At 40.9% G+C, this 13,189-nt stretch overlaps 1 protein-coding gene across 3 annotated transcripts; it reads right to left on the reverse strand.

Moving 5' to 3' along the window:
• Positions 1 to 162: 162 nt before the first annotated feature.
• Positions 163 to 7,495, reverse strand: LOC116315663 (neuronal pentraxin-1). Of its 3 annotated transcripts, none has more exons than XM_031734019.2 (6): positions 7,452 to 7,495; positions 4,637 to 5,556; positions 3,388 to 3,865; positions 3,045 to 3,298; positions 1,470 to 1,649; positions 163 to 1,174 (listed from the first exon to the last, which is right to left on the reverse strand). In XM_031734019.2, the coding sequence occupies exons 2-6, from the start codon at positions 5,315 to 5,317 to the stop codon at positions 965 to 967; spliced, it is 1,803 nt and encodes a 600-aa protein (XP_031589879.1). In that variant the 5' UTR covers positions 5,318 to 5,556; positions 7,452 to 7,495; the 3' UTR covers positions 163 to 964. The 3 variants fall into 3 exon arrangements, with proteins under 3 accessions (XP_031589879.1, XP_031589876.1, XP_031589877.1); XM_031734016.2 differs by having other exon boundaries at positions 3,045 to 3,301; XM_031734017.2 differs by lacking the exon at positions 7,452 to 7,495 and having other exon boundaries at positions 3,045 to 3,301; positions 4,637 to 5,611.
• Between the last annotated feature and the right edge of the window lie 5,694 nt (positions 7,496 to 13,189).

Raw genomic sequence — 13,189 nt, forward strand, 5'->3', positions numbered from 1 at the left:
ATATCTTGAAAAAATGACAGTGATGGAGCGTGAACACAGATCAGAGCTATGCAAACGGCAGAGTACCATTTGGAGTCACTGCATTAACAAATGAAAAATGAGACACTTAAACTGTCACACATTTATTTAAACACTTTTTAAATGACAAACACAATGGGAAAAATCTAACATTGCTAAAAAACAAATTACTGTACAATAATAAATATACAATCAAGGCCAGATTCACAAATTCACAGTGCAGCCGACATCAAAACTTACAAACTAGTTCAGTGAGAAATGGGATTTGCAATGAGAAGATATAAAAGTTGGGGTGAAACGGTATAATCAGCATTTTCAAAGAAGCCCTTTTATGGTACAAAACTGAGGCAAGAGTCCGTGTATTAACTGTAAAACACTTCCTGTCTCGCAGGACCTTCAGCATTTCTCTCAAAATCCAACATGGACCTATCTATGATACACAGATTCATAAAATTAGAAAAGATCAACACAAAGTTTAACCTGAAGTCTACATTTCTTTGGTGAAGTAGCTGTATGTTTCATGGAAACCTTTAAAAAGAGAATCCAGAGCAGGAAAAAAATTCTATGACTTTCATTCAAACTAACAACTTACAATTTGTCACGTCACCACAGCAGACCCCGTGTAATGCCTGCAAAGATTAGCACACACCCAACTTTATTTAGTCTTATTAACAATATGGCAATATGTCACATACAGCACTTGTCCGTTTAAATAAAATACTAACTCATGGGTACAACAAATAATGGCCTACAGCCACAGAGTCCCTACACGTTACCTGTGAATAAAGATTTATCACCATGTTTCCTTTCATTGTTCATTTATTTATAGAAAATTCACTGATTGAGTTCAAAGGGAAGGCATTGGCTCTGAGTGGTTATCTTAATCCTCCTTCAGTCTCCGTAGCTTCTCTTCATAAATGTTCTCAGACCATCAGGGTAACGGACTTCAGTGACAGGGGTCAAAGGGGTATCTGGCGACGCCTCCGTGAAGCTCCACCTCCGTGTCGGCCCAGGCGATGACGTCACCTCTGAGGTGGCTGCCACATGACGCCAAGCTGTAGATGTCGCTGGCGCTGAGGACGTGTGACCACATGTGCAGGTCCGACATCTCGCCCACGAATGACTGAGTGGCATCGAAGCGCCCTCCGAGAGTGTCCTGCAGAGGAGACGCACAACAACGATCAATACCTGATTATTATCATCTTCATCTATCAGAGACAAGTGATGAACAGCTGATGTTTCTCACTAACATATAGAAGATCTCCTATGTATAATATAACAGAGTCACTGATGAGGTCAGATGTTTTTATGAAGTAGACAAGTCTGCAGTATATTGGAGCCTCAACATGAGCACACATACATGCATTTAATACTGGGATAAATGGCTTGGATATTAACTCTGGACATAATATTTGTCTCTATTTCTGGAGTAAAGCTCGCGTTGACTTTACCTGCTCCTGTCCCAGGATGAAGACCCCTCCAGCTTTAATGGGGTGCCAGGCTGAGAGATTCGCCCCAGACCCCCGCTTCACCCCGTCCTGGTAAGCCTCCCACTGTCCGTCCCGTGTAGTCCAAGTCACACACACATGGTGCCACTTCCCATCACTCAGAGACAGGGGCAGAGTCGCTGCCTGTGGAGGGGATGTGGAAAACTAATGTAAACATTTTCTAAGGATATATGATTTAAATTCAGAAACACTTTGTTAACAGATAATAATAATTACTTTTAACTTCCTCCACACCAGGGTGAAAAAAATGAGCATGTCACTGCCCCCTTGTGGTTGGGTTTGGTCATAAGCGTGTTGTGTCAAGAGGAGACTTCAGCAGACTGAGTGTGCCATTTTTACTTTTCATTAACATTTTAAATTCAGTTAAAGTTGATTTAGGCCTTGATTTTCTGGCCTAAATCTGGTTTGTTTGTTTGTTTTTCTCTAATGGCCAGTGCATGTAGACCCACTGCTGAAGACCAAAGAGCAAAATCCAGGCCTGAAAAATGAAGCCAGCAGTGAAGTGCCAAAAACTGCAGTTCCTCTAGTGGCCACTAGAGGCTGTCTTCAAAAGCAAGTCAAACTAAAATCAATGTTCACAGCCTAAATCTTTCTTTTTATTGTGTGTGTGAGCCAGCTGTGCAGTGGGTGATTGTATAAAACTCCTGGAGTTTAAGAGCTATAGCATAGGTTCTTTGATTGACAGGTTTGCAAACCAGGCAGCTTTAGCAGGTTCCTGCTTCATGTTTGCTAAATGGAGTCACTGAACTGAAAAATACTGTTGACTTCTGTGTGGTACAATATGTCCAGCTTGTTTGTTTGTTGTTTGTTCAGGAAAACTCTAGTATTTCATTATCCCCGGATCCTCCAGTCTACATGTGAGTTACCTCCAATGCATCCGTCTCAGTGTGAGTGAATGTTAGGTGAAGTGCTTAGGCATAGAAAAAAGTACGAGTACCAATGGTTGAATAGGGCTTGTATTAAGAAATTACTTTGAGTCAAATTAAGTAAAAAAGCACTACATGAGTACCTTATTTGTATAAAGAAGTATAAATCAAGCATTAGTAGTTAATAAAAGTGCATTTTTACAAATAACTTGACTTTGATCACCAAAGTTAATCTGATTTATTGGGTGATTTGTTCAGGTTTGATTGACAATTTCTAAAAAACCCAGAAAAGATATCAGATCTGGCAGATTTTGATTCAAATGTTGATAAACTGACAATATTTCAGTTATGAATGCTTTCAATTCATTTTGATTAGTCTTTTTAAATATTACATTTGAAATCTTTTAATTTTTAAGTATGTATTAAGTACATTATTTGAAATTTTTGATTTTTATTATTTATAATACAATTCATTTATTAAATTTCATAATATTTTAGATTAACTGCTTTGATTTTTGGCATAGACTTTAACTATCCTAATAGAGGTCTTGTTTAATGTAAATTGTTCAAGTTGATACACAAAAAAAAAGAAGTTCTCTTAAACTGACAACGATCCAGACTCAGAGGGGAGCTCATGGTTCTTCTCACTCACCTTATCATCAATCAGCAGCTCTATGGGATTGTTCCCCCACTCGATGAGCACCAGCTCGTTGGCCTGTCCGGGCGCAGAGTAAGAAAAAGGTGTCCCCAGTCCGGGTCCCACTCCTGCCTTTATCCAAAGACACAAAGTCAGAGCGAAGATTTCTTGCAGCAGCGTCCTCTTCACCCGCCCGTACATATAGTTGGTTCTCATAGGGAAGCTGATCTGGAACGCATCAGGACTTTTTGATTTCTTCCTGCTGGAACCTGCTTAAAGAAACATAACAACATTCACTCGCTGTCCAAACAATCAGACCTGAGCGTGGTTTAAAAAGCAGTTTTGCTGAACAGCGTACCGGAGAGGTGCAGCTGATTGAGCATCGTTTCCAGCTTATTTGAGTGGAAACCGGTCCGCGGCCCTGGTGCTCTGTATCCCGTGTGTGGAAGGTAACTGTGATTGTCTGCTTCGTTGTCATGGTGATCACCACCATCATCATCATCATCATCATGGTGGCCGTCATCATGGTCACTGTCTGCATCGTGATGGTCATCATCGTGGCCGTCATCATGGTGTTCCGTGTGGCCGCCATCGCTGTCGTGACCGTTTCGATGTCCATCGTCATGGTGGTCGTCTTTGTGGTCACCGGGGTGTCCGTCATCGTGGTGGTCATCGGCGTGATGCTCTCTGTCGTCTCCGTGGCTGCTGTCATCACCGTGGTGGTCCAGGCCACCGTGGCCGTCAGTGTGATGGTGCAGCTGCTGCTCTAGTGCGTCGATCTTCCTCTGCAGCAACTCCTTCAAAGAGCTGGAGTATGTGATGGATGTGTTCCTCTTCTGCCGAGAGAGGTGGAAACACACAGGTGAAGGCGCATTAGTAAGGCACAAGGTAACACATCTGCTTTTTGTGTCTCGCTCAATCTTTATGAAAGACTGGAGTCTATTTATTTATTTCTTCTGCAGATATTTGTGTAATGTCAAACAAAGCAGCCAGTTGTGCTGCTGATCGGTGCCTCTCACACTCATTGTGCCATTCTGTGTCTGTTTCCCTTCCTCTCAGGTAATCTGGGCTTTAGTTGTGGTGCGTGCCCTGATTATGAGTCTGTCAAGGGAGATCACGATAATTACTGCCAATCTTAGACCCCCTCACACTCACACAGGCCCCACAGCTCTGCACAGATCTGTCTGTGATCACAACTGATGGAAAACACAGCACATAAGGGCAGGTACCCAAACAGACTTCAAAACACTCAAATATCCTCGAGGTCTTTAAATGTGCCTGGTCAATCCACTGCCTCTCTGACGTCCACCCCTGAGCTTGTTGCTGGTCCTTGGAGCCCACTGAAGGACATTAGAGTGACTCCCTTGAGTGTGAGTGGCTTTATGCGATTAAGTTGCTCCTTTATCTAAAGTACTTAGTGGGCGTACCGCTTTAAGGCTTCCAGTGACGCAACAAATGTCCAAACAAAGGAAAACCACATGTGGGAACGTCACAAGCCTCCCTCTACCTCATCAGCTGAGTTATATCTACTTAAACAGCTTAGATACAGCCTTTCTTCTTTCAGCAGTTTAAAAAAGTTTTAAAAGTTCTGTCTCCCTCATGCTCACCTGCAGGTTGTCCAGCCTCTCCTTCAGCGCCTGTAGCATCCTCTCCATCTGCTCTGGCGACGATGCAACGTCCCCTGGTGTCACATGTTTATCCTTCCCGTGGTTGTTGCCACTGTGCCCTCCGTCAAATCGTTGTCCTCCCACCGAGGGGTAGTGTGGCGAGTCTGGTATGAGGTTGCTGTTTCCATGGTGACCCTGCTGGTTGCTATAGTGCCCATTGTCAGCATATGAGTGATGGCTGGCCGCTCCAGCGTGATGCAAGTGTGAAGAGTCATGGGGTGAAGCACCCCGTCCGAAGCCTTCGCACAGAGTGAGCTTGGCCGTGAGCTCCCGAATCGTCTCTCTTTGGTCCAGGATGATCTCCTTCTGCTGGACAAGGCTCTCCCTAAGGTGGAGGATGGTAGCTTTGGCCTCTTCGCTCGCGCCCCACCAGCCAGCAGGAGGTGGACTTTGATGGCCTGGTCCGCTGGGCCCCGCTGCACCTACGCTTGGACCTGACGTAGGGAAGCAGGAAGGGTCTGCGTCCACGGGAATAGGGGTGCACACAAAGCGTGGGTGGGCTCCAAAGTCATAGTCAGACCCTGAGCTGGCAGATGCTGGCCATAGGAGGAATGAAAGTAAAGAAAAGACAAAGGGAGCAAGTAACAGCTGCACAGATGGCGAGTTCCTCATCATCTCCATCCAGAGTTTGTACAGACAAAGAAGCTTGGCTTTGCTTCAAAATGTGTGAAGCCACTTGAAGTAAAGGTTGTGCTGACTTCTTTGCTGATGTGAAAGAGGCATCAGGGAGCAAAATAACAAATCTCCATCCCCAAAATATTAACTCAGCTCTGAGGAATTCAGTCACATGTGAGTGTGAGTTTGTTTTCTTGTGGATTGTGGTCTCTCTTTTCTACTCCTCACTGACAAATAGAAGAAACCTGCAAAACAAAACAGAGGATTTTAGTTAACACTCTTTTTATAGAATCCATTGACTCTTTTATTGTAAAATGAAGCTAAAAGGTCCAGAAGAATCCTTATGTATTAGATATTGAATTTTAGGACATTGTCAGATTTAGATAAAAGTGTCTCTTTTTAGCTTTTTGTTCGTCTTGTGTCAGCTTCCTTTAACAAACAAAGGGACAGTGAGTTTACACAAAGGTTCTTCAGTTCTCAGCAGGATGTGGTGAAGGTTAAACACCTAAGCCTGACATTTGTGCCCCCATTTAGCTGTAGTGTGTCTGAGCAGCAACCTTCATGGCATGCGCCAAAACTACCAGAACCTGTCCAAACAAGGATTAGTTCAAGCCAGAGGTACAGCATCCTGACCACGCTGAGACCTGACCCCTCCCACCAGTGCTAATACAGATGTTTTTAGATGAATTTGGATGGAGCTACAGAGGACCAGCGGTGAAGCAGGAACACATTTTTAATATTATTCTAAATCTATGTGGCTGCATTTTTTTTATTTTCCTTCATGATCTGTATCGTAAAGGGAAGCTGACCTCTCTGTAGCTCTAACGTGTCCTTCATTATACGGGGTCGGCATTTTGAAATGGCACACACGTGATGTGACAGCTAAACCTCTATGACCACCTGTTGCTCGCAGTGACCAGCCTCTCCAATGACTGTGTGCGTGCTGATGGTTTACTGTATTTTATCAATAATGAAACAAAGTGAGTGTGTGTGTGTCTGATGGAGGCCGAGGTGATTAAATCTTAATTTTTAAATGGTTTCAACGTGGGTGTTTCCCAACCTATAACCTTTCCACCTGACATCTTCTGTCTCTGTTTTTCCTGCTGCGATTTACGAGGCTTAGAGGAGGGACAGATGGTCGAAGTGCAGAACCGTGTCACACCCAATCGCCGCCGTTTAGAGGTTATTACCACCCACAGGTCCCTCAATTAACCTAATTGAAAACAGTTGTTGTGCTAACTTAACCCGAGATAAGTGAGCTTGCACACCGTGGTCATGCACCAACCAGCAACATATGGTTAAGTTGGATATTTAAGTCGTGTGATTAATCTCCAAAACTGACAACTGCTGTTTGACCTGTGATTACAGAACAGCTCATTCTGCAAAATGAGCCAGTCTCAGTTGATAAACACTTTTTGTTGTAGATGCACATTAAACTATAATTATCGCCGTGCATTAAAAGATCAATGTCAGCATCGATATCGCTGCCGTTGAGCTCTTATTTAATTTGTTAAGAGGTTTTAACCTGATACATAGAGTGCACACTTTGGCCACAAAATATCCAAAATATCCCCATTAAAAAGCAAGATTAAGCAATAATTATCCAAACAATGTTTTAAATGCCAGTTACAGAGAAATTTAATGTCAACTTTTAAAATTTTGATGCTTAAATTAACTATTATATGCTGAACAACTCGGATTGCTGCCAATAACCTCAATAATTTTTATAACAATTATTATTTTTCTTTTGCTCACAGCTCACACAGCTCACGAAAAAGCATCTGAGACCTTCCCCAGCAGGTCCAACATTTGACTTATTACCCAGACAATACTGTGCAATACTCTAATAAACCAGCATATTCATATTGCTTCTGACTGTTAAGTTTAGCGAATAGTAGAGTTATAAGAAACTGAAAACAATAACAAATTAAAGTTGTGTACCCATCGTAGTGTTTTATCTTTTTAATCCAGATGATTAAAAGCCAGCACTCATTTTCATCTCTCTTGTATTAAATATAAATGCAGCTGCATCTATCACACTGCACTGAAATGCCTGACACATAAACAGCAAATATATATAATTCAAATATGTCCAATGCCACATACATGGCATTAGTTAAATGAACACTGGCGTTCTTACCTTAAAGCTTGTGCGTCCACGCTGTGAGTTAGTTAGTTCCTTCCTCACACACTGATCAGATTGAGGGGATTTACTCCAGAGGAGTGCTCAAGTCTTTCTATCCCTCCTTCATTGTCTCTACCTCCCTTTCCTCTCCTCCTCTCCTCCCCTTCTTCCTCTTTGTTGTATTTTTTTCTTGGAAGGAAACGCCTCTTTTCTTGTCAGTCTTTTTGGCATCTTTCTTTCTCTGCCATTCTTATCTTTAACCTCTGACTGATGCACATGATGAGACCGTAAAAAAAACAGAAAGAAAATCAGTGGTCTCACATACACATCATACAAAGAATTAAAAAACAAAACAAAGAAACCCCAAACCTGACTTCCAGTACACAAACATTGGTCTCACCTCCTCCAGCACACGTCACGCAGCTCACCTAGATCTCAGCATGGGAGTAATTGGCTTGATTAATTCCTCGTCTGACTAAGAGGCAGAGAGGCAGAGGCAGGACAACAGATGGCTGCTTTAAGGTCAAAGACACTCACACGCAGACAATGAAACCAGAGTGCTGATTGCAGGACAGACACCTACAGCAAACTTACACAAACAGGTTCAGGCACAGAAGCATGTTTATCTAAAATACTAGGGGGAAATTATCATTATGTATGTATGTATGTATGTATGTATCTATCTATCTATCTATCTAGCTATCTATCTAGCTATCTATCTATCTATTGTTGATGATAGCTTCATGGAGAAACATTAAACCAAAACAAACCATACCCACATGTTCTTCCAGTCTAGAATCCCCAACAAACCTGTTATTACAGACTTTATATTATATATAAAGTCTGTAATATTATATATAAAGACTCACTGGACATTTATTAGGTACACCCTAGAAAGTTGCTTCTGTTCATTTGAATGTTGGGTTGACGCTGGGAGAAACATTTTGTCACTGATTCAACTGATTCTTTGGTCTCAGCTGACTGTAGTTTCGCCAACCTTATGATCAGCTTGCTAATTTCAGTCATTATGCAAATGTACTGTTTATAAAATTGGAAAAACCTTAAAGCCTTGGAGAGTCTTACAGATGGGGTAAGGAACTTGATTATTTCAGGAGGGCCTAGGAGTGAAGTAGGGCTCCACATTGAAAGGAGGCGGTTAAGGAGGTTCAAGCACGTGACCAGGATGCCTCCTGGATTCACCTTGGAACACCTATGTGAAGTGTTCTGGGCTTGTCCCCCCACAAGGAGACACCTTAAGGCAGACCGACTGGAAGACACATTGAGTAGAGGTTGTCTAGCCGCTGGCTTGGGAACACCCTGGTGTCTCCCCAGACGAGCTGAAGGAGGTCACTGGGGGGAGGGAGGACAGCACAGCAAAGCAGTGATGGATGGATGGATGGATGGATGGATGTTTTTGAAGTATGTAGATTGTCTATTTGCATGAAGCTTTCCTCCGTTTCATGGTCGCTCCCCCCTCTCGTTCCTTATGTCTGGGTTAAAAACATCAAGATGGTGACAGCCAAGATGGTCAACTTGAGGCTTCACAGTGGGACTTCACTAATCAGCAGGTAATGTCTCCATGGCTATGTCCTTCTTTTATGTACAGTCTATGCACAACATGAATGTTTTTAGACAGTGGGAGGAAAACTGTGTAGGCACAGGGAGACAATGCAAACACAGCGCCGAAAGGTCACATGCGACCAGAATGCTGGTTTGAGGCATCGGTGCCAACCGCCAAACTCAAATTCAGAGCAGTCATGTTAAGATAAAGTTCAATAAACCAGACAGATTACAGATGTTAGACGTTAGGGGATTAAAGAGGTGATCATAAGGTAAGGAGTCAAAGTTCCTGCTCTAAATCTGAGACTGTCTGCTTCATCGTGTGTACCAAAATCCTGATTAACAGTGTGGTGTCTCAACAGGATGTAAATGTCATGGAAAAGTGTTTATGTTAAAAGTCTGGGAAAAAACGTAACAACTGCCCCATATTTAAATATATATATATATATATGTATATTGTATTTATTTTATTTTATTTTAAGTTTAATCATTGAGTCTCAAGTTATTCAGTGTCACATTATTTTATCCAGAGACATCATACTTTACCAAACTTGTTTTAACCCTTGCTTAAATCATCTCAAAGTTCCAAAATCCTGAATTTTAATCATATGGGGCAAGCTCTTTCAAATGGCTTCATGGCATCAGTGTCCTTGTGGAAAAGTTTGTGTCTCAAGTGTTATGTTTGGGAAAGAATTTAATTGCCCTGAAAGTACAGTTTTATCCCTGAATATGTGATTACAAGCCCAGAACAATGAACACCTCGCCCGCCTGTCCTGTCAGTGTGTTTTAATGAAGCTCTGTGTGACGGCATGAGTTTAAATGGGAGCGCTGTGTGTGACTCATCTTTATTGTTTAATAGGTCAGTACGAGTCTGTCAATCTCCTTAGCGTGTGTGAATTAGGCTCCGAGGAAGTGAGCAAACACAAACAGCTTTAAGGCTCAGGTCCAAGGACACAAGACCACAAACGCTCCAGTGTTTTCCCTCGACCTCAGCCATGTGACCCAGAACAGCACAGAGCATGCTCCTCTGCTCTGAGTAAAGAACTGGAGGTTCCTCTGATGAGGCCAAGAGGTGATGTCTGGTTTTTTGAGCAGAGATGCTCTGAGGCATCACGTAAAGTGCTGTGAAAAAGTATGTGCCCTTCCTGATTTGCTTTTTTGTTGTTCCTGTTTTCTTTTGTCATATTAAACAAGTCTAACCTGAGTAAATTCAAAATACAATTTTTAAATGATGATTTCATATATTTAGGGGGGATAATTGTAGACCATTTGCAACAGTGGTGAACCTTCCCAGAAGTGGCCAGAATTACCATAATGACTCCAAGAGCGCATCGACGATTCATCCAGGAGGACACAAAATAACCCAGAACAACATCTAAAGAACTGCCGGTGTCCTTTGCCTTTTTTCCCCTTAATAAATAAAAATCATTGTTTAAAAACTGGATGGATGAAAAAACGTAACAACTACCCTACATATGTATATATATATATATATATATATATATATATATATATATATATATATATATATATATATATATAGTATTTATTTAATTTTTAAAAGTTTAATCATTGAGTCTCAAGTTATTCAGTGTCACATTATTTTATCCAGAGACATCATACTTTACCAAACTTGTTTTAACCCTTGCTTAAATCATCTCAAAGTTCCAAAATCTTTGGAGCTGCAGGTCTGGTCGGTGAAAACACCAGAAATGATTTGTTGACTATTGAACATTTATGGCTTCATTCAACACTGACCGAATTATATTTATGAAGAAATTTTAAAAAAAAACTCTACTAAACTAAACAGCTGTATAAACGGGTGTTTTTGATTTCCTACCTGACTGTGATGGTCTGTTTTTCCATCGTAGTGAGTATACCTGTGTGCGTGCACTGCCTGCATGCATACAGAGGAAACATCGCCATCTCCCGGGGAAATCCTACAATTGCAACTCAAGATGCTTTACATTAGACACCCGAATTTCCTTTATATTTAATTTCTTTATATCAGTTAAAAACAAAACACCGTATTATATGTTAAAGGGTTTTAAGTGAACTTTTAAAAAAGTAAAGAAGTCTCACTGCCTCAGGTGACATTAACAGTGTTTTTCATACTAAACAGCCAAGAGCAGAATGTCTATTTTACCTACACTCATCAACATGGTGCTGGTTGCCAGTTGGAGATGTAAGTGCTGTACTTTGCTTAAATGTTAATTGATAGCTACATGTCACGAGCTCCTCTGCCCTCTAGTGGTCAACAGGGATTAAAGCAGTTTATGCATGAACGTATGCATGAACTGCTTTTGAAAAGTTTTGTAAACTGGGCCTGGAAACTGAAGCCAAGATGAAACACCTGCATTCTTTCTAATGGCCACCAGGGGGCGACCTTTCTGGTAATAATGAAAAGTCAGTATAAAAAGAAATTATGGAAAGAAACGACCTCAGTAAACACTTTCCCGGTGTGTGTATGGTTTCAGTCGTTAACTTCAGGAATTACTAAATAGAACAGATGTTTATTTTGTAAATTAGGGACCTGATTGGAATTAGAAGAACAATAAATAGATCAAATCTTTTTGATTGACAAGTATCTGCTCCATGAGCATGAAGTGTTGCTCATTTCTTAGGCCTTGATTATACTCATGAACATGAAAAGCTGGAGCTCCGATTGCCAGGAAGTCATTCCTGTAGTTTGAAGTCTGCTACCGTAGTTGGTGCACTGTAATTTCTTTTAACCACAAATCACACTGACAGATACACATACAAAGCCCATTTTAAATGCTTGTGAATGTAAATTTTTCCCTTAATCGTTCCAAATAAAAAGCTTTTTTTTCTCCCAGCTTGTTTTCTAAAGACAAGCAGCTTGTTGCACAAAGAAAAGTTTTCAGTGATTTCAGAAAAATGTGTATAAAATTTAAAGCATAATCAAAAAGTGAGTAAAACTAGTGTGGATTAACATTCATTACACTCTGTTTGACACTTCCATATAAAAGGGAAATGGTTCAGTGCAAACTGATCTGGGGTGGGTATAATTTTTATTATTACACTAGCACGACTTTATAAAACATTCACAGCTTAACTCAAGAAAAAACTTTCAAACAGTTAATAAAAGTTTATTTAATCAAAAGTGAAAGTACTTAAGTTAATTTTATACTTTTTTATACATCATTTATTGGCTGGCCAAAAAATTAATTTGGTAGTATGAGAGTAGAGAAGTGCATAGAGAGTTTGTAACCATAAATGGAAACAAAAAGAAAAATCACATGGTATTATCATATGTGTGTTTCTTTTTTTAAACATCACAATTATTGCTGTGCTGACACTTGTTAGTAAGTATAATGTTATCTCAACAACTGTCAGATACAGATAAACAGCAGCGCTACAATATTTTCATTTGATGTCAAAGTGTGGAACTAAAGCATGTTTTATATCTTTGTTATTTAGGTAAATTTATGAGATGGTGAATTTGGAGGTTTGGAAATCAAATTACACAATTTGATTCAATTTGTTGTGTATTTTAAAAGCTGTTCCAGTATTGGCCGCCAAAATTTTATATGCTGCTCAAAAAAGCATGTGCTCAGTATGAACCCGCTCTCACTGTGTAGAGAGCACAGTGCGAGTACCTGCCAGTTCTGGTGTTTTCTGGCAAATGCCAATCAAGCTTTGAGTGGGCTGTGAGCACATCTCCCATCATGGAGTCTGTTTCTAACAGAAACCAGTGAAAGTATGTATCTGGAGGTCACTTTGTAGGGCTCCGTTCCTCCACTCACTACGGAGCAGATATCGGTCCGGCTGCTGGATTAACGCCCTTCTACGGCCCTGTCCAGCTCTCCTCAAGCAACATCGTCTTGTATCTCATCCTTATTCTTGAGACTGTGCTGAAGGACACGGGTAAACTTACGGATGCGCAATGCTGCGGGAGCTGGGATACCTGTCCAACCTGAGCAGTCTGCAGGTACTGTCTCACCCTACCAGCAGTGACAAGGACACCAGCAACAGTTTTTGTTGTCTTGTTGTTGCTTCTCCAGTTCACCTGTTATCAGTTGGATTTGAACCAAAGCACGTGAAACGGATTCACCATAGTTTCTGAGTTTGTGTTCCCTTTGTTTATTTTAACAGCGTATTAAATAAAAATATCACAATTATGTCAGAAAATAACGTTTAGACTAAGTAAAATTAAATGAGACGAATTTGCA

This window comes from Oreochromis aureus, linkage group 11, assembly GCF_013358895.1.
Source record: "Oreochromis aureus strain Israel breed Guangdong linkage group 11, ZZ_aureus, whole genome shotgun sequence".
NCBI classification, from domain to species: Eukaryota; Metazoa; Chordata; class Actinopteri; order Cichliformes; family Cichlidae; genus Oreochromis; species Oreochromis aureus.